Source organism: Mytilus galloprovincialis, chromosome 12, assembly GCF_965363235.1.
Source record: "Mytilus galloprovincialis chromosome 12, xbMytGall1.hap1.1, whole genome shotgun sequence".
In the NCBI taxonomy this organism is placed as follows: domain Eukaryota; kingdom Metazoa; phylum Mollusca; class Bivalvia; order Mytilida; family Mytilidae; genus Mytilus; species Mytilus galloprovincialis.
In genome coordinates, this window is record NC_134849.1 from 14702697 (window position 1) to 14723879 (window position 21183).

Genomic DNA, 21183 nt, shown 5'->3' on the forward strand with positions numbered 1-21183 from the left:
GATATTGGATACACTTATATTTAGTCAGGAACCACAAATATAGCATATTTTGGTAAGTTACATTTATTTACATTGAGAGCCTTTGTTCTGACAGATGGATGAAGTATGAATCCTGATTATGATATTTCATTAACATGCAAGGTAAAAGTAAGTTTCCCTAATGTCCAAGTGAGTGTGAGATTTTAGTTTGAGAGATGATTGTATGATTTGGTTGTTTTGAGAGCTTTTGTGTATTCGCTGTACGGGTGAGTTTGATTTATTTTAACAGTGACCTTGACCTATGTATAGTATGGTATTGTCAATAATGACGTAGACATTTAAAGGTAAACAAGTTGGATGATATTATGTTTGTTTATAAATGAAAGTACCTTTTTGTAAAGATTTATTTGATTAATAGAATCTTGTATTTATAATTATATTATTGATTTCAGATAATGATATTATGTATTGACCATAGATCCATGATATATTGATCTGTATAAGGACACTAGGATAGAAGTTAAATAGTGTAGCTGTTGATGTTATATATTGTACAAACTCAGTTCCACAAATTGGTGAGTTTACTTAACTGTGTAAATTGATTGCATTTGTATTTTATTTATGTTTACCTGTATAACTTGACTATGACAGATATTTCATTGTCACTTTGGAAATATTACACTGGAATTATCTTCCCTGATTATGAACATTCAAGCTAGATTCACATGAAGTTCAATATTTATGTTTACATTGATGATAAATGATAATTCATTTATATTATATTATAAAGACATTATATACGAAACTCAAATTATCTGTAATGATAATTTGCACGAAGTTATTGTTTATTGTTTGTAAATTTACATTTTGATATTTTCAAACCGTATACCGTTTGTATAGAATTTATGATGTTTGTATGTATTCAGTCAGATCGATTGAGAGAAGCGGTGATGAGTTTAAAGGTTAAAATATAGGATGTTTTAACTATATAAGAACATGTGAACTGAAATGATAATAGAAATGTAATAGACTAGTATTTTAAGCTATTGAATTGTATCGTTTATTTGATTATCTTTACCATTGTTTATTTGTTATTCCAGGGTTAGTGTATGTAATTGTAAGATGAATGTATGTGATGTACAATTGACGAATAAAGAACCCTATCACTCAGAAAACTTAGTTGTACTTGGTGAAACAGAAAATTAGACTTTTACATACAGATCTTCAGATTCATTTAACTAAGAAGTGTGTAAGGTTTTAAGCAATAATCATTTTTGAGATACAGCGCGTACTGTGACCCCCCTCCCTTTCCCCTGTTTTAGTTACAAAGTCTTGTAACTCAAAAAAGTTCACCAAAAGAATATACAGATCGTTTGACCATCATGAAAAAAAACCAATCATATTAAGTTTAATGACTTTAGGAAAATATGCTGTACCATTTTACGACGTACAGACGGACGCCGCACATTTGTGTACCGTAATACGTCCTGTCAAAATTTGTACGGGCGTATGAAAATATTGTTGGCTATTACCTTTTGAATTTTCCGTGGACTTAAGTATTTTTTGTCGTTTTACTTTTTGTTACATAAAATACGTGTTACGTGGAGGTAAATAGGAATTTTATTGAAGTTGTATCATTGTTGATATTAGCGGAATACCATTATTTATCTAACATAAATAAATTGTTCAGCTAGGAAGTTTACTTCTTCTTGTACCTAAATTTTCGGTATTAGTTTTAAAATATCATTGTTGGTTTTCTGTGCTATAAAAAACACGACAAAAAATCGGAATCGGACTAAATTGTGGATGATGAATGATAGTAAAAATGTCCTATGCTTGAACAGAATATTTTCCCCATCAATTTGGGAATCAGAATATGTTTTCAAGACAAACACTACTAATAGTCAAAATAATTATGACAGTAAGGAAGGGTATATTATATTTTTTGCTTTGACGACCAGCCTTCCTGTGACGCGTGAAAGAAAAGAGATATAATAGCCTTTCAAGACGTTTGGACTAGTAAAATACCATACCTCCTTGAACCTTTTGAAGTGCAATGATCGTTCCATAAATATTTTCCATCTGAATTTATTATTTTATTTTAGACAAAAACTATATCATATGTAGGACATACGTCCTGAACATGCATGAAATATTTGCCACTGGACGTTAAGCAAACAACATTCAATCAATTTATTGAACATAGTTTTGGTATAAAGCTGGAATTTAAGGTAGCGCCTTCCTCATATGAAAATGATAATTGACATGCATTATATTAGTAACATCAAAAGGTTAAGTCATCTTGAGATTGCTAACTTTACGATATATTAATTTGTTGAAGATCTCACAGAAACAGTAATGTGTTTTATTTCTTATGATTTTATTAGACTGTTATCCTTTTAGAATTAAATGCACTAATATAATGGTGTAGAAGTTAGCATGCAGGAGAAACAGAAATTGGAGCATCGGAAAATCCACATTAAGTTTCTTATTACGGAAAATTACACGCATTACGTCCCGCAAAAAGTGACGTTTTGCGGGAGTTCAAACGCTTAACGTCGCGCCAAGAGTTAACTCCCTTGAAACTGTATCGGATGCCCTTAAGGAAGTTCGCAAATCAATTTCAAAAAAATAAGCTTGTCATAAAACTAGTATATATTGATAGGTGATTAAAGGAACATAAAGAGCGAACAAATATATATAGGTCAATGTGCTTGTTTTCGAGATTTTAACCATTAAAATTTTGCCTGGAAAATATTCTCACTTGATTTTTCATAGCTTTATCATTTGGCAAGTTATATGGCTTATAATAAAAAAAAATGTAAAATGATTTATAAAAAGAAAAACGGGGTTTAATGGGCAAAATTTGTTAAGGCATTCAAATCAATAAAACCAGAGGATTCCGAAAATCTGACAAAACATGATAAGTTAACTTCCTTACGTCATTGTATCTGAACAGAGTGATTGGACAAAAAATGCAGTATCAACTGAACATAATTTCCCAAACTGCAATGAATCAGGTGTAAGAAATAATTTAAGATACAGGTGAAAATTATTTTTTAAGAATTTTTTTAATTTTGTATTCACCATGTTCACTGCATGATAAAAGACCTAAAAGCACTAGTCGCCTTAGGTTTTTAAAGATAGTAAAAAAGAGTTAACGGTCATGATACATATATTCAAAACGTATGTAAAAGTAGCCCTACTCGTGACACAAAATAGTGCTGTTGATGTCATTGTTTACTTAAACTAACCAACAAATTTGGAGAAATGAAAGTTTTGGTGAAAGAGAAATATATTTAGACCATTTTGAGCCAAAATTCACTTGTCTATGAGTTTGCATTAACAATTCAGGATTAATGCTCTGCATAGAATATATACCGAATTCTTTTGTCCCTATAAATGCATATATATACAAATGTATTTACATTTGCTTCTTATTGATTTTGCTATTTTCTTTTAAAAATGAAAATAGCAAATCAATAAAAAGCAAATGTAAATAAGTAAATAGATGCATTATAGGGACAGACGAATTCGGTCTACATGGTAAACTAATTTAAGATTTCCAGAAAACCGGGGGTTATTTTTGGAGAAGTTATTTCTTAGAATATTTTAAACATGGGTTGAAAATTGGCATGTACAAAGGTGATACATGTACAATACAGGGTATACCTGGTTTCTATGAAGTAAACTTAAGGTTAAATATTTAGAAAGCTGTGACAATTGCAAATATGGTTGAACAGATAGGGATTTTTAATTGGTGGTCTGACACCTTAATGACATTATTTTAGGTAACTGTATATGTAGAATTTTGGGCAGCGTAAGAAAGTGGTGAAAATTCAAAACGGCTCACGTGAAATTAACATAAATTTCACCTCAAACCAGCTTATCCGTGAAACTCGTGTTAAATTATTTTTTTGTGAATTTCACATGAAAATCACGTAAATTGTTTTCATGTGAAAATCACATCAATTTTTACAATAGAGTAATTCAAATAACATCTATATTTTAAAATTTAATTAAATTATGAAAAATATCATTTTTTGTTGTTGAAAATTTTAATGTGAAATTCATATGAAAAATTTCACATCAGATTCATGTGAATCTTAACTCACGTGAAATTCACATGAAAATGTTTACGTGAGTTTCATGTATAAGCTCGTTTGAGGTGAATCTCACGTGAAATTTTTCATGTGAATTTCATGTGAGCAAATTTTGGGCCAGGAAATACTACCTTGTTACTGTCACCTTTATCTGTTTAATGTTTACATTAAAAAAAATCTGGAAATAGATATGATTACTATAAAAATGGATGCGGACAGCCGGAGTATAAAAATACTGGGAATAGATATGATTACTATACTGGATGCGGACAGCCGGAGTATAAAAATACTGGAAATAGATATGATTACTATACTGAATGCGGACAGCCGGAGTATAAAAATACTGAAAATAGATATGATTACTATACTGGATGCGGAAAGCCGGAGTATAAGAATACTGGAAATATATATGATTACTATAATGGATGCGGACAGCCGGAGTATAAAAATACTGGAAATAGATATGATTACTATACTGGATGCGGACAGCCGGAGTATAAGAATACTGGAAATATATATGATTACTATAATGGATGCGGACAGCCGGAGTATAAAAATACTGGAAATAGATATGATAACTATAATGGATGCGGACAGCCAGAGTATAAAAATACTGGAAATATATATGATTACTATAATGGATGCGAATAGCTGGAGTATAAAAATACTGCAAAATAGATATGATTACTATAATGGATGCGGACAGCCGGAGTATAAAAATACTGGAAATAGATATGATTACTATACTGGATGCGGACAGCCGGAGTATAAAAATACTGAAAATAGATATGATTACTATACTGGATGCGGACAGCCGGAGTATAAAAATACTGCAAAATAGATATGATTACTATACTGGATGCGGACAGCCAGAGTATAAAAATACTGCAAAATAGATATGATTACTATACTGGATGCGGACAGCCAGAGTATAAAAATACTGCAAAATAGATATGATTACTATACTGGATGCGGACAGCCAGAGTATAAAAATACTGGAAATAGATATGATTACTATACTGGATGCGGACAGCCGGAGTATAAAAATACTGGAAATAGATATGATAACTATAATGGATGCGGACAGCCAGAGTATAAAAATACTGGAAATAGATATGATTACTATACTGGATGCGGACAGCCGGAGTATAAAAATACTGGAAATAGATATGATTACTATACTGGATGCGGACAGCCGGAGTATAAAAATACTGGAAATAGATATGATTACTATACTGGATGCGGACAGCCGGAGTATAAAAATACTGAAAATAGATATGATTACTATACTGGATGCGGACAGCCGGAGTATAAAAATACTGCAAAATAGATATGATTACTATACTGGATGCGGACAGCCAGAGTATAAAAATACTGCAAAATAGATATGATTACTATACTGGATGCGGACAGCCAGAGTATAAAAATACTGCAAAATAGATATGATTACTATACTGGATGCGGACAGCCAGAATATAAAAATACTGGAAATAGATATGATAACTATAATGGATGCGGACAGCCAGAGTATAAAAATACTGGAAATAGATATGATTACTATACTGGATGCGGACAGCCGGAGTATAAAAATACTGGAAATAGATATGATTACTATACTGGATGCGGACAGCCGGAGTATAAAAATACTGGAAATAGATATGATTACTATACTGAATGCGGACAGCCGGAGTATAAAAATACTGAAAATAGATATGATTACTATACTGGATGCGGAAAGCCGGAGTATAAGAATACTGGAAATATATATGATTACTATACTGGATGCGGACAGCCGGAGTATAAGAATACTGGAAATATATATGATTACTATAATGGATGCGGACAGCCGGAGTATAAAAATACTGGAAATAGATATGATAACTATAATGGATGCGGACAGCCGGAGTATAAAAATACTGGAAATATATATGATTACTATAATGGATGCGAATAGCTGGAGTATAAAAATACTGCAAAATAGATATGATTACTATAATGGATGCGGACAGCCGGAGTATAAAAATACTGGAAATAGATATGATTACTATACTGGATGCGGACAGCCGGAGTATAAAAATACTGAAAATAGATATGATTACTATACTGGATGCGGACAGCCGGAGTATAAAAATACTGCAAAATAGATATGATTACTATACTGAATGCGGACAGCCAGAGTATAAAAATACTGCAAAATAGATATGATTACTATACTGGATGCGGACAGCCAGAGTATAAAAATACTGGAAATAGATATGATTACTATACTGGATGCGGACAGCCGGAGTATAAAAATACTGCAAAATAGATATGATTACTATACTGGATGCGGACAGCCAGAGTATAAAAATACTGGAAATAGATATGATTACTATAATGGATGCGGACAGCCAGAGTATAAAAATACTGGAAATAGATATGATTACTATAATGGATGCGAATAGCCGGAGTATAAAAATACTGCAAAATAGATATGATTATGATATATATATATATATATATTCTATGATATTATATTCTCTTCATGTGAATTGAAATTTTAATTTTATCTTCATTATATGTTTATGTGTTAAGAATCAGAATGTATTGTTGTCATTATGTCCCGTCAGCGGCCCTTAATTTGAAAATAAAGAACTTTGAACTTTATACTAGTCAACAGAAAGATATATATAAGCAATTTAAGGTAATTTCAGAATTCGCAAACTTTATCTTTGCTGTATAGATATAGGAAGATGTGGTGTGAGTGCCAATGAGACACCTCTCCATCCAAATAACAATTTATAAAAGTAAACCATTATACTAGGTCAATGTACGACCTTCAACAAAGAGCATATGTTTGTTTATATTTATCTATGATCGTTTAATATATAGTCAAATAATTTAGAAACTTGTATGATTTTCATGGTCGTATGTTGAACATGTAAAGGTCTTCCTTCAGTTATACAACGGTACTGATTGTATTGACTGATCACTAATAATCTTAGGGAAGTTGTCTCCCTTTTCCTATATATAGTTTTAGTTTTATTGTCACATGTATTGTAATCATAGTTCAATTAAAACAAAAACATCACAATTATTTGTACACAGCTTTAATTAATCAAAACTGCAATTGTTCTGCTCCTCTGAGTATCTTGATTGACAAATAAAATTCTTCATAAACCTTAGCAGAGGTCACAAATGTTTAACTGTATATTTAACAGTTTGATATTGCTTCTTGGCATTTAAGTTTGCATCAAAACATGAGCTTGCATTTTTTCTCAAACTTTTTTCTATTGAACAACTTTATTCATTTCCTAAACCCATAATTAACATTTACATAAGCACATTCAGAAATAAGGCGCTTATTTTTCAAATCATTTTTGTTGAGAGTAACACTTGGCATACAATAAAACTGCTTGAAACCAGCTTTCGTCATCGCTTTGTACACATTTAGAAAATACGGAATTCTTTCCGGTGGCGTGTCCTCAAAAATTTGAAACTCCATGTTCATTTGTTTTATACGGGGAACTAAACCACTTTGTAATATATTTGGAATGATTTCCCATTCATATGATTCTACATCAATTTTCAGCATATCAATAGGCCTCTGAAACATAAAAAAAAATGCAATGTTTACACATTCAAATATATCCTATGATGCATTTAATTAATTCTGGGTGACTGTTTCCGGACGACTCTTTAGGGATAATAACTTGATTTTGCTGTTCGGGGGGGGGGGGGGCTTATGTTGATTATCCTGATCTGGTACTTGCTAGAAATAAATAAGTATGCGAAGCAACAGATGGAAAGGAAGCGTCAATACAAAAAAACATTCTCATGCAACACCCCCCTACTGTTAATTAAAGTATTTACTTCGTAAAAAAATTAAATCAACAATGCCTGAAATTTACAGTAGCAATTTCTTGAATATTGACCAAAAAAATAAAGAAAAGAGAATAATTGTGTGCTTAAATAAAAACAATAAACTTATGGGCCAATATGAAGGAACAGTGAAAAATGGCTTAAATATTTTAAAATACAGAAATAAAAGACCACATCCAGACCTCTAATATAGATATTGTCTTCGGCATTGATGTGTGTATTATTTTCGTTCATAAGTCAAATTTAAATATCTCATGACCGTTTGTGAACGTAAAACAAATAAATATTTATTTTCTTTTTTCAAAAAAAAGTACCTAACCGAGATGGAGGTAAATATTTCAGAAGGACAACCCTATATTTCATTTAGTTCATACTTTGCTGTGGTTTAACTCCTTCACTAGGTCTCCTAGGGTTCTTATTTTCCATTTCTTCCCAGGATTTTTTTTGACATAGTTATCCATGCGTGGAGTAAAGTCATCCATGGACTTTGAACCTAATCCAATTGGGTAGAAATGGACACCAGATGGTCTCACGTGTTCACCTGTATATCCCATACTGAAAACAAAATAACAGATATAAGTAGTACGCCCCCTACATTTTTTTCATAAACTCGTAAATTTCCGTACAGAAATGTTGGCGGAAAATAGTGTGAGACCTTTTTCTTCCTGAATATGCTTGATATATTTGCCACTGGAGGTTAAACAATAAAAAAAAACCATTCATGTTTCAGATAAAGGCAAAGATTTGTACCTATTAAAACGTCTCAACCCACTGCTTGTGTTTGCACCTGTCCTATGTCAGCAATCTGATGTTCAGTAGTTGTAGTTTGTTAATGTGGTTCTTGTTTCTCCTTTTTAATAAAGAAAAGACCATTGGTTTTCCAGTTTGAATGGTTTTCCACATGTTATTTTATGACTCTTTATAGCTTGCTGTCGACCAGTTATGGTTTACTTATACAAATTGTGACTTGGATGAGATAGTTGTCTTACTGGGAATCATACTACATTTTCTTATATCAAATGTTTCAACATACCTAGGATCGAATGAAAAGACATCACACCCTATGTTAGCCATTGCATCATCAAAACTCCACTGGTTGTTAATGCTGGAAAGTTGAAACAAAGACAACCACGTATTTAGTTGCACACAAAACACATTTTATTGCACACAAATCACATGTAATTGCACACAATTTATACACTATAGGATATATTCCTGTCCCGTATTATATACTTTATAGTAAAACAAAGTAATTTTTTGTTGGTGTTATCAATGGCAATCATTTTGTTTCAACCATTCATGGTGAAATCGACATCACTCATTCGTGACAGGATTGGTCAAATCCCAAAAATCTGTATTATGTCATACAGACGTCAGACGTTTGTTTTTTTAAAAAAATATGATAAAATGTACACCGTATAAACCTTTAGCCAATCCAAAGTCCTTCGAGTAGATTTAGAGATTTTGTACATAGTATAAATTTAAAACATCGTCTCCTGGTATCCTGTTTCTGTAATGAGCGAACGGTCATAATCAACATTTCTGTTAAATAGTAGTTAAATGTTGGTCTCCCCATTGGGGTTCGCTTTAAGGCAACGTCGATCATGCCAAAAATTATTCAATATATAATTCGGAATTAATAGACAACTTTCGAGTTTGATGAATTTCCGTCAAAAACTTTGGTTTTAGTGAACATCATTCGTGCGTTTTATGTGTATCGTCACTTCCGATGTCCAATGTTGAGCTAGTGGTTGGAAAACTATTATGCTATATTGCACGACTTATTCGGCAAATTAAATTTTCGTAATTGACAACCAGCACTGCTGTCATTATGTAATTGTGATCAAGTACTTACAAAACAAACTTTGTTTCTAGTTTATCTTGCACAATGACGATCACTAAGACGCTTGATGAACATTAATAATGCAGGGATACAGGCGATCCACTCTTTCTGGTAAATGACGTCATAAAAGCGAACATAATTAACGAGTTTTTTACGGTGATGGATGAACTCGAAAGTGGTCTATTAAGGATGCCTGCTTGTCATGTTTTGGAATTTTAGTCAGATTTTCGGAATTCTCTGGTTTTATCCATTTGAATGCCTTAAAAAAAAAATTCCCATGAATCCCCATTTTTCTTTTTATAAATCTTGTACATGTATAACTATAAGTCATTTGTAAAAGTCTTATAAAATTTAATTTATTTTTTAATAGTATTTGAGAACTTTAACTGGTCAATGATAGAGCTATGAAAAATCAAGAGAGAACATTTTCCCGCCAAAATTCCAATGTCTAATATCTCGAAAACAAGCACATTGACCACGGCCTGTATTTTTTGGGCTGTTTTGATTCCTCAATTTATTACTTATCAATACATACTAGTTTAATGAAAAGTTATTTATTTTGAAACTGAGCATCGAACATCCTTAATTGAATTGTGTATAACCAATCTTAAATTGACACATGTTTGATTGATGCAATGAAGTTTGCTCATTGCCGAAAGTCGTATATACGAACGCATGTAATTGGATACAGCCTTGTTCTTTGGTTTTTGGTGGATAGTCTCATCGACATTCATACCATGTCTTCTTCGTCATCTTAAAAGATAACAATATTTCATATTTTGGTGTATCTACCGACTGGTCTGTTCTGTACAGGTATGATACTCCGTTTTTGGTGATCAGTCAGCGCACTCGGTTTCACGTGTTGCTTTTTTTTTTTCTCTTTCATTCTCTGTTTGTGGTGTTGTTCTTGTCTTTGTCGAGATAAGTTTTTTAGATAAAGAGAAAAAGACAGAGGAAAATAATTGGATTTCTTGTATCTGTTAAAACTTACCCAAATGAATAAACAAGACATGGTTTCTGTACTACAAATGGACTAGTATTGCAATCAAACTTCAACTGGCCTCTCTCCACTTTATTTGGGCAAAAATAATCGTCTTCTCTCAAATCTCTAAAATAAAGATCCCACATATTAATTTGTTAATTTATGTCTAACCTAGCTATTTCATCAACGATGCTCATACATGTATTAACAGTGGCGGGTTAACACTGACATTATCATAAAAAGGGGGAGGTTACGGACTACTGACTGCCTATGAGAGGGCCCGCGTCAGCCATGCTATAATGATTCCCTAAATAATCAACCAATATTTTCCCACAAAAGTTTATAGAAATTTCAAATGGTAAGCGCTATTGTATCCCCTCCTCCCGCCCCCTAATGAATAAAAGTAAAAGTAAAAATATCGGTTGCTAGCCTCGTTTGAAAACCGAGTAAATCTTTGCAGTTCAATAAAATAACTTTAAGGAGTGACCTTAAAGTTAGTTACCTGAATGAATCCCCACAGAAAACCAAAATTAAAAAGTCCATTTACAAACCTTGCTAGCTCTCTAAAAGCCTCGATCCAGTTTGTCGTTTCATTTGGTTTTTTACTGTCATTCGTGTTAACTTTTAAACCATTGCCTATGAAAAACAATCATAAAGACAAATTAAAATTAATACATTTTATTTAGGTGTAATGCTTTAAAATGTCGAAAGTCTGTATAAAGTGAAAAACTACATCAGAATATGAAAATAGTAATAGGGATAAACAATGCGGCATTAGAAAGACACTGAAAAGAGCAATCGGAGTAATAGGGATAAACAATGCGGCATTAGAAAGACACTGAAAAGAGCAATCGGAGTAATAGGGATAAACAATGCGGCATTAGAAAGACACTGAAAAGAGCAATCGGAGTAATAGGGATAAACAATGCGGCATTAGAAAGACACTGAAAAGAGCAATCGGAGTAATAGGGATAAACAATATAAGTTATATGGTTCGCTACTGACCCCATACGGATCCATAGAGGGTTAGTAAAATCCATAGGGGGTGAGGCCGGAGGCCGAGTCCCCTATGAATTTTATTCACTCTCTATGGATCCGTAGGGGGTCAGTAGTTAACCGTATAACGAATTTATCGGACGCTGGTCTTTTTCTGCGGCGTTTTGTTGAAAAATAAACAATGAAACACAACAACATTAATAGATGACGTCGCCATCAACGCGTCATGAACCCCCTATGAAACTTACTAACCCCCTACAGTCTCATAGGGGGTCACCACGTGACGGCGTTTAACCAATCACAACGTGATAATTCATCTGTGGTCCGATAATGCGGCATTAGAAAGACACTGAAAAGAGCAATCGGCAATCATCAGCTGAATCTGTTACTTTCTATCAAATGGAGGCACGGAATTGTCCAATCAAATAGAGGCACGGAATTGTCCAATTTTTAGAAGAGTGACGGAATTGGCAGAGTTTAGACGAATATATAAAGAGAACAAAAATGTAAGACAAAAGCAGTCGGATCAAACGGAGAGGAAGGGTTCTTTTTTTTCTATCCCGAAGAGGATATTGTAATTGCTATCCTTATTTCAATTTTCACATATAAAATGTTTTTCTTTAACAGTGTGATAAACAAGATGTACAAAGAGTCTTATGTTACAGCTGTGAACAACAGCAATTTATAGTTAAAGCATTGTGATCTTAGGGAGCTACCATTTGATTTTTATGGGAGGGCTAGAATGAAAAAAATTGTCTTGCATGTTTTCATATTTATTTATTTTTATTTTTTTTGTAATCTCTGTCCTTCCTTTTTATTTTTCACTCTATTCGGTCCAGCCTTTTTGTTGTTTTTTTTTGGGGGGGGGGGGGGGGGCAAAGTGTCTCATCCTGCCCTTTTTTTAACTCAAAATTCGTCTCTTGCCTTTTTTTCAAATTTCATCTTAGCTGCTTGTCCCCATAAAAATTTAATAGTAGCTCCCTTACCGTTGTGTTCTTTCGATTCTGGTAGTTTTGAAACGTGCTGTGTTGTGGCTATTGGCAACTTCCAATCGATTGGTTCTTTCGAATCTTTTAGTTTAGAAACCTCAATAAGCTGTTGTTTTGCGAGTGTTGGCAGCACCTTATCATTCTGTTCTTTTGTTGGTGTGTGACGAGCTATAAAACCCTGGTTTCTAGCTTGGATTGTGTTTTCAGGTGCGTTTTCTAAAAAACAAAAACAAAATGTACAGCCTGATTTTGTGTACACGTTGTCAGTTCTGAAAGCTAGGATTGTCAGTTTTTCTATAGGTCAGAGGTTTTCTCCGGGCATCCTGGCTTCCTCCGCCAATATAAACTGGCCGCCACGAAATAGCCTAAATGTGGTGCTTAAAAGAGGGACGAAAGATACCAAAGGGACAGTCAAACTCATAAATCTAAAACAAACTGACAACACCATGGCTAAAAAGTTCCGTTAAAACACAAAAATTCCAATCAAGTTCGTGCATATTGTATAGATTCAATTTTTGAAATATTGATTTATAACATACTGAAAGGTATCAATCTTTATATGTTTTAATGTTTGAAATTTTAGCGAGTGTATATTTGGTTGCACGTAAGGTCCAAAAGGAATACGGGTTCTTGTAGACTACATTCATCACTGGTGGTAAGCGGATGGTCGTAACTTAAAGTTACGACCATCCGAAGATGGGAGACAACTCTAGGGATAAATTTTTCTTTTCCGATTTTCGTGCAGTAAAAATATGTTTTAGTAAAACCGCTTGTCTCATACATACTAATCGTCAGTGCATTGATATTGAAACAAAATTTGATACATAAAAACATTCCAATTTTCGTAAAATGATCATTCAATAATTCGAGCATGATGGTCGTAACTAAAAAAACAAAAATTTTCAGGATGGTCGTAACTTAAAATTGTGATGGCCGTAACTCTTTATTAAATAGGACCTAATAAGACAAGTCAAGAGTTTTAAACGTGTCTTTTGTTATATGAATATATTATATGATATATTTGTGAAGTTGATTTCACTAAATGATAAAAACTAAAAGAGGTGAAGAGAGGGATACCTGTAAAGTGCGAAAGGAAAGAAAATTGGAACGAATCGGGGAAAAAAAAACAATACAAAATGAAATGACCAGTTACTGTTACTTAAAATATAATGTATAAAACCAACCAAGAGGCAACTAATTATAAGCTGTTAAGTTTAATAACAATATAAATTCTCAAAAGTGGAGAATTCATTTTAACACACAGATCTGGTTATGATCATTCTTAGTTACGAATTAAGAAAAGGCGCTTTTAACAAATTTGACATCACATGAAATAACAGTATCCTGATTTATTTTCTTTATATTTTGCATGTATTGAAAAGATAAACTTTTTAAAAACTAGTATGTACCTACTAGGTGGAATTTAAAAGAAAAATTACAATTTAAAATTGAAGTCGAAAGAGCATAAGTAAGGAGTCAAAATAATGTTATGGGGATCGTTATCGAGACAAGACCATATCCGCGAATTCGCAGGTCCGTAATCGAATTAAACAACATACATCTTATTCTTAGTCTCGATTTTGAGAAGTCGTATTGTCATTTGGTATATAGTCAAGCTGATTATAAGGTGCAAATTCGAAGTTCAGGTATAATTATTACCCGTGGTTTTAGAAAATTCTGAATACGCCTATTGGTACCATGCTCTCCGCTATACATCTTTGTCTTTCTTATCGAAAATACCATGAACCCTGGACCACAGAAAAAGAGAAACACATTTTTGCCAATCTTTGTATGTAACAAAACAGGCAGACATATCAAACATGATTTTTATTTTAATAACAGACTTATTGATTGCGCTCAACATTGTTAATATTAAGGAATAACTTTTAGTGCATCTGGATTTTTTTCCTTCGCTCAGAGAGAATTGTATAATAAGGCGTTAAAAACCTACCATAAGCTACGCAAGGACTTTCTGTCACTGAATCCAAGTTTAAAAAACAGCCTGATTGTTTTTGAGCATACAATAAAACCTATTCTCTTATATAGTACTAAAATTTGGGGATATTTCAACCCTTTAAAAAAAAAATCTATGACTACAAATGTAGATCAGGCTTATCCTAAGATTCTTTCAGAAAGACTACGCATTGAATTTTGTAAACATTTACTTGGTGTTACCAAAAGCATGAAAAGAGAAACACATTTTGCCAATCTTTCTTAACTCGGTAGATTCACTCTGTATTTTGTCATTGCAAAGTCTATGATCAGATACTGGCACAGGCAGGCTTGACAATTTGGGATCATCTTTCCACTACTAGAGGAGGCATATTTAGAGTCAAAATTACTACACGAGTTAAAAAAAATCCTTCACAGTATGAATCCTTAAACTTCTTTCTAAAGAATATTAAAGGGGTTAGCAATTTACATTGTTTAATATATGCTGATGATAATGTATTTTTTTTTTTTTTTGAATTTCAGCAAAAGGACTTCAGCAAATAGTATTCATACTAACTTGTAGCCAGGATAATATTTAAAAGATAGATCTTTATGCTTCAACTCAGTGTGCTGGTCTTTTAAATCTGAGTACATTCATACAATATAAACATATAACATAAATATTATTTTCAACCTGCATATGTATGTGATAGTTGCCGCAGTACATTTAGTTCTACCTTGTAATATTATCTTAGCTACAAGGCTGGCTATAAGCTACTAATATTTGATCTTACTCTTAAATTCAAAGCGTGTATCATTTTAAAATATATACCTGGATATATGTATGTAATATTTGCCGCAGTACATTTAGTTCTACCTTGTAATATTATCTTGGCTACAAGCCTGTCTACAAACTACTGATATTTGATCTTACTCTTAAATTCAACGCGTGTAGCATTGTAAAATATCTCAACCTTATTCATACTTTCTAGGTTAACACAATGTTCATTGCGACACCATGGATTAAGTTTTTATTCTGAACCAATACTTAGACCAATTATCAATGATATACCGCAAGATCGTCATGCAATCGATAAAAAATAAAGACAACACGATAAAAACACCAGGCATTTGTGGATTTTCATAAATCATGATTCACCAAAAGCCGAATATTTGAAAGCCAATGGTTTAAAAAACTGCAATAGCTGATTAAAAATTAAAGAAGATTGTTTAATAATTTCATCTGCCGACATGATTGCAGGAAATAAAAAGTCGTAAATAAAAAAAAATCTGAAAGCAAATATTCAACAATTTCATGCCTTAACGTACAGTAAAAATATATTAATACTCAACCCTAACATACTATTTGGCTTAATGCGAGTTGGTTAGTTTTCACTGTTTCTCCTAAATGATGGTCGTTTGGAACATATCAAAAATGTATGATTGATAATTCTTTAACTTAATTTCTGCATGCCATTATCAGAGTAACAAATGAAATAATATTTTTTGTAGTAAACTTTATATAACAACTGAGTTTATTAACATGGTTATGCATGTGCACAGTACTTTTAAAATAGCTTGATAAAAGTTCGTCTAAATACTTAAGTTACGGTCATCTTTCAAAGTTACGACCATCTTGTGTCGGTTACGACCATCATCCAAAATACTATAGTTGACATTACGACCATCACAAGTTAAAGTTACGACCATCATGCTCGAATTTTTGAATGACTATTTTACGAAAATTGGAATGATTCTATGTGTCAAATTTGGTTTCAATAACAACGCACTCACGATATGTGTATATGAGACAAGCGGTTTGACTCAAATGAACCTTTTACTGCACGAAAATCGGAAAAGAAAAAGTTATCCCTAGAGTTGTCTCCCATATTCAGATGGTCGTAACTTTTAGTTACGACCATCCGCTTACCACCAGTGATTCATAGATAATTCAGTCTTGCTTCATCTGTATAATGTCAATTCTATCCATATAAACCGTCACATTCAAATAAATATTAAATATATAACTATATACAAAAGAAAATCCGAGAAATAGTGTAAGCACTATATACACATGAAAAGTGAAAAGTCGTCTGATCTCAGATGTAAAGGAGAATAAAGGGTCAATAAGGCCCCAAAATGGTTCTTAAAATTTAAAATTGGTAAATTTGAACACATTTCTATTTTATAATTCTCAAAACTAGTTGATACATTTACGCATTATTGCATTTCGTGTGTATTTTGGGACCTAACGCCATTAAATGATCCATCGACATGACGTCCAAAAATTACCAATGGGCATGCAATGTCGATATTAATATAAATATAGACAGATATGAACTGTGAGACACGGTAAGCACGTGCAATATTGTTGTGACGAATTTCCTGGTCCTTTTTTGAGGGCTGAATCAGTCAATAAAAACTGTCTCCTCCAGTTTGATCTTTTTATCTGGTATTTGTTTTTCACTGAATATGTTGAGCCAAAAAACAATCAATCTTTATGGAGCTACCATTTCATTTTATTTTATGGGGGGGGTAGGATGAAAACAATTGTCCTGTGTGGGTTTTTTTTAAGTAATTAACTCTGTCCGGGATTTTTCCCCACTCTATTCGGTCCTCTTTTTTTGTCAGTCTGTTAATTTTTTGAAAACACCACACACCAGATCTTTTCTTCTCATCGCTTCATATTTTCGTTGAAGATTTCCATACACGGGAGGAAAGTTAAGAATTTGAGTCATTTGACAGAAGAAAATACTTTACCTATATTTGTAGTTGACGAGAAAAGATCTCTACATTTATCCGTTCCATGAACAGTAATCAGAATAATAAAAGCTCCCAGAATTGCCACAATAATAAATCGCCGAAAATTACTAGACGTGCACCTGCTGGTATATCGAGGCTGCATCTCAAAGTCTTTCTGTGACGTCATAGTTCCTACAAAAATAATAGAAACACTGAACATTTCGTATTTGATATGAAAAGTTTTAAGACTCCTATAAACGCATTCTGAAAGTTAAAGGATATGTGCTGTACAGACAAACTTTTTATAAACACAGCAAGAACAATTCGAATGAGAGAGAGACATTAATGGCAGTTTCTGAGTTTGTATAGAAAAAAAAACCAAATTAAATCAAATTGAATACACAAGAGGCCTCATAGTTTGTTTATAATACTTGAATACGTCTGACATTTTACACTTTCCAGCTTGTCCCTCCTTTGATTTTCTCAATCAAGTAGCAAAAATGTAGTAAATCCACAATAATAAAAAAAAAAAAAAAACAACACTAAAATGAAATATAGATTGAAACATGGAACATATATATAATACTTTCATGATTGAAAGAAGGTGAACAAACTTGATTATTTAGAATTTGAAATGTACTGTTAACTTAATCAGGCAGTTTGATATGTTTTAGTGGATAAATAAAAGGGTACATGTTTACGTGTCATATCACCCATTTAGAACATATGTGTCACAGTAGCCATTCCCTGGCAAAAAAATAGTGCCTTTTGATGTTGACTCATTGTTAACTTAATTAAACTAACCAACAAATTTACGGAAATGCATTTTTTTCGTTGAAGAGAAATATATGTAGATAATTTTGAGCCAAAATTTACTTGTCCATGAGTTTGCATCAAAAATTGAGTATCGCTCCATAGTATGCTTATTTTGGATTTCCAGAAAACAAGGAGTTATTGTTAGCAGTACTTGTCTTTCGAACGTTATTACTTTCTTTCAAAACTTTAAACATACATGTAGGTTGATAATTATCATGTAGATAGATGATACTTGTACAAGTCATGATATACCTGGTTTCTATGAAGTTAAACTTGAGGTAAAATATTAAGAAAGAGCTCTGTGAAATTTGCACAAAATGTGGTTGGATAGATAAGGATTTTGAATTGATAGTCGGACACCTATATAGGCTATATATTGTCAATAAGCCGTACCCTATAACAAAAGCAACCAAAAATATCATCTAAAGATCACAAACGGTCTACTCACGCAACGTCAAACCCTTTTTGTCCAGAATCCAGAGAAAATGTTGTTAATCCATTAAAGATTTAAGTTGAGATTTTTTTAATGTGAAAGGAAGTTGATATAAAAAAAATACTGAGATGAGGTATATGAAAACTTATCTACCAGATACGAAATGTTGGAGACGTTAGCAACTTTAGGTCATCGGCCTTCAACAATAACAAGAACCTTGCCGTCTAGAAAGCTATAAAAGATGAAATCATGAAAATGCGAAACCAACAATTGGCATGAATTATGCTTAATATCTAATAAAACATTGCAGTAGAATAGTTAGTCGTCACAAATGGTCACAAATATATTTAGCATTATCACGAACCGTCTATAATCGTCACAGTTATTTAAATCTGCAATTCATTCAATTGTCCGATTTTGTAAATAAATTCATCATAGATACCAGGATTGAAATGTTAAATTTGCGCCAGACGCGCGTTTCGTCTGCAAGAGCCTCATCAGTGACGCTCGAATAAAAAAAAAAGTTAAAAAAGGCAAATAATGTACGAAGTTAAAGAGCATTGAGGACCAAAAATTCCTATGAATTTGAAAAATATAGCTTCGGTAATCCATTCCTGAGGTAAAATAAAGCCAACATGGTAGTACATAAAAAAAAATCAAAGTTTTGTTAACAGTAAACACAACACAACACATATACAAAAATATAACTTACAATTGTCGTGATTCGGATGGAGACTGATAGTATACATCAACTGGACATATTTTTAGTTCAAATCCGTTAATTTGTAAACTATATACATGGCTAAATGCCAGGATGTCCGTTTGACAAGGACGGATTATATGTATGTGGATTAGTTGACCATTAGACTTAGGGATATTTAGTTTTGTGATCCATGCGAATGAAGTGCTGGTTCATAATATTTTTTATTCTTTCAGTTCTTTTTTACAAATCACATAAACATTTAGTAAACATAGTCGAAACAGTTATATTGTTTTACAGTGCAAAAAAGACAATGTCATTTTTATATAATGATAAGACCTTTTGGTCAGTGAACAATCCAAATAGTGAATACCCGAACTCCGAAACAGCGGCGGTTACGTCCTCTTTACTATGCTACGTTGACTTTAACGTTTAGCGAAGCAACGTCACCACTGTTTCGGAGTTTGAGTGAATACCGTCAGCTGCAGACATTAACAATATAAATTTTTCAGTACCCTGGCTCTCTTAGGGACGACATCAAAAGTTCAATGTAGGATAAAAAAAACTTAATTCATATAGTTTTTTCGCTGACTCCCCTATCCCCCTCTTAACTTAATTTGTGAAAAATTTATTGACCAATAAGGATATGTATAAAATCAATGTCAATTAAATAAAACTTGCAGCAATTTTGACCCCCACACCCCAAACTATTTGAATTAAGTTTTTATCCTTCATTGATTTTTTGATGTCGTCCCTTACGGATGTACTTAGGTAAAATAATAAAATCTAGAATTTCGTATTAATATAAACTATAAGTCAAAAAAGCATTTATTTTTTTACTTAAGGAACAAAATAAGCTATAAATATTGATAGGTTATGAACACAGGCACTTTTCTCTGAAAAAAAAATCTTTTATACCTTAGTGTTAAAATCAGTTATCCGAGAAAGTGCCTGTGTTCATGGAGCTCCTTTTCGTGATATTGCTTTTTTTTCAATGGCGGGAAAAGGCTGACTCTGACTTTTACCTTCTATTTTCATCTGCATTATTTTGGTCTCAAAATCGTAAGAAAAGAAACTAGAATATGCTTTCATTTTGGTAATAAACTTTTACAGCAGATTCCACTGAGTGTGTAGCGAAAGGTAATATCGTTGGTTAGCTTGCTTGTTAGCTGAACCGTGAAGTCGTTATAAGGTCAGGTATAATACCCTCCTTTCGAAGTAGCATAGTCCAACACACAGATCGATTGATTTTCTGTCAGATGAGTCTATTCTTAAAGTAGGGTTGTTTACCTTACCTAACAATGACTTCACGGTTCAGCTAACAAGCAAGCTAACCATATATATTACCTTTGGCTACACACTCAATGGAATCCGCTGTAATCAGCTTTTGAAGTCTTCTGTGGAAATAAAATTCGGTGACATTTGAGGGCAAAATATTTCAACCTGTATCGCAGGGAAAAAATAACGAGTCCAAACATCTGATCGACAAACATTCCTAAATGTGACCCAAGTACATCCTTAAATCTATTTGATGACAAGAGTTCCTTAAACGCATTAATTGAAGAAGACAAATTGACCGGTGATTTTAAAATTTTGAAAATAACCAACGAGAAGCACCATAATATTTGTATGTGACAAGATTTAATGTGAGGGAATTCGGCGTTTACTTTAAACATATTTTAATATTATACAATGAACTAAAGAAAGAGATTACGATCTTTTGCAGTATTTTAAGAACTAATTTTTATGTCTCAGGATAAAAGTATTTACGTTGCTAATGAATTTTGAATAGTATTACGAAGGGGGT

The 21183-nt window shown here is 32.7% G+C and overlaps 1 protein-coding gene across 1 annotated transcript; it reads right to left on the reverse strand.

Moving 5' to 3' along the window:
* Positions 1–7155: 7155 nt before the first annotated feature.
* Positions 7156–19491, reverse strand: LOC143053627 (putative methyltransferase-like protein 24). Its single transcript, XM_076226414.1, has 8 exons — positions 19389–19491; positions 17446–17619; positions 12751–12969; positions 11320–11404; positions 10778–10894; positions 8977–9048; positions 8318–8498; positions 7156–7668 (listed from the first exon to the last, which is right to left on the reverse strand). Exons 2-8 carry the CDS (start codon positions 17612–17614, stop codon positions 7369–7371), a joined length of 1143 nt encoding a protein of 380 aa, XP_076082529.1. The 5' UTR covers positions 17615–17619; positions 19389–19491; the 3' UTR covers positions 7156–7368.
* Between the last annotated feature and the right edge of the window lie 1692 nt (positions 19492–21183).

What these genes read in the sequence shown, in the direction of transcription:
- LOC143053627 (XM_076226414.1), bottom strand. Translation starts at nt 17,614, where the DNA reads ATGACGTCACAGAAAGACTTTGAGATGCAGCCTCGATATACCAGCAGG. An exon ending in GTCTTTTCATTCGATCCTAG is followed by an intron (nt 8,499 to 8,976) that starts GTATGTTGAAAC and finishes TTTTGTTTTCAG; the next exon opens with TATGGGATATACAGGTGAAC. An exon ending in AGGAGTTAAACCACAGCAAA is followed by an intron (nt 7,669 to 8,317) that starts GTATGAACTAAA and finishes TTTATGTTTCAG; the next exon opens with AGGCCTATTGATATGCTGAA.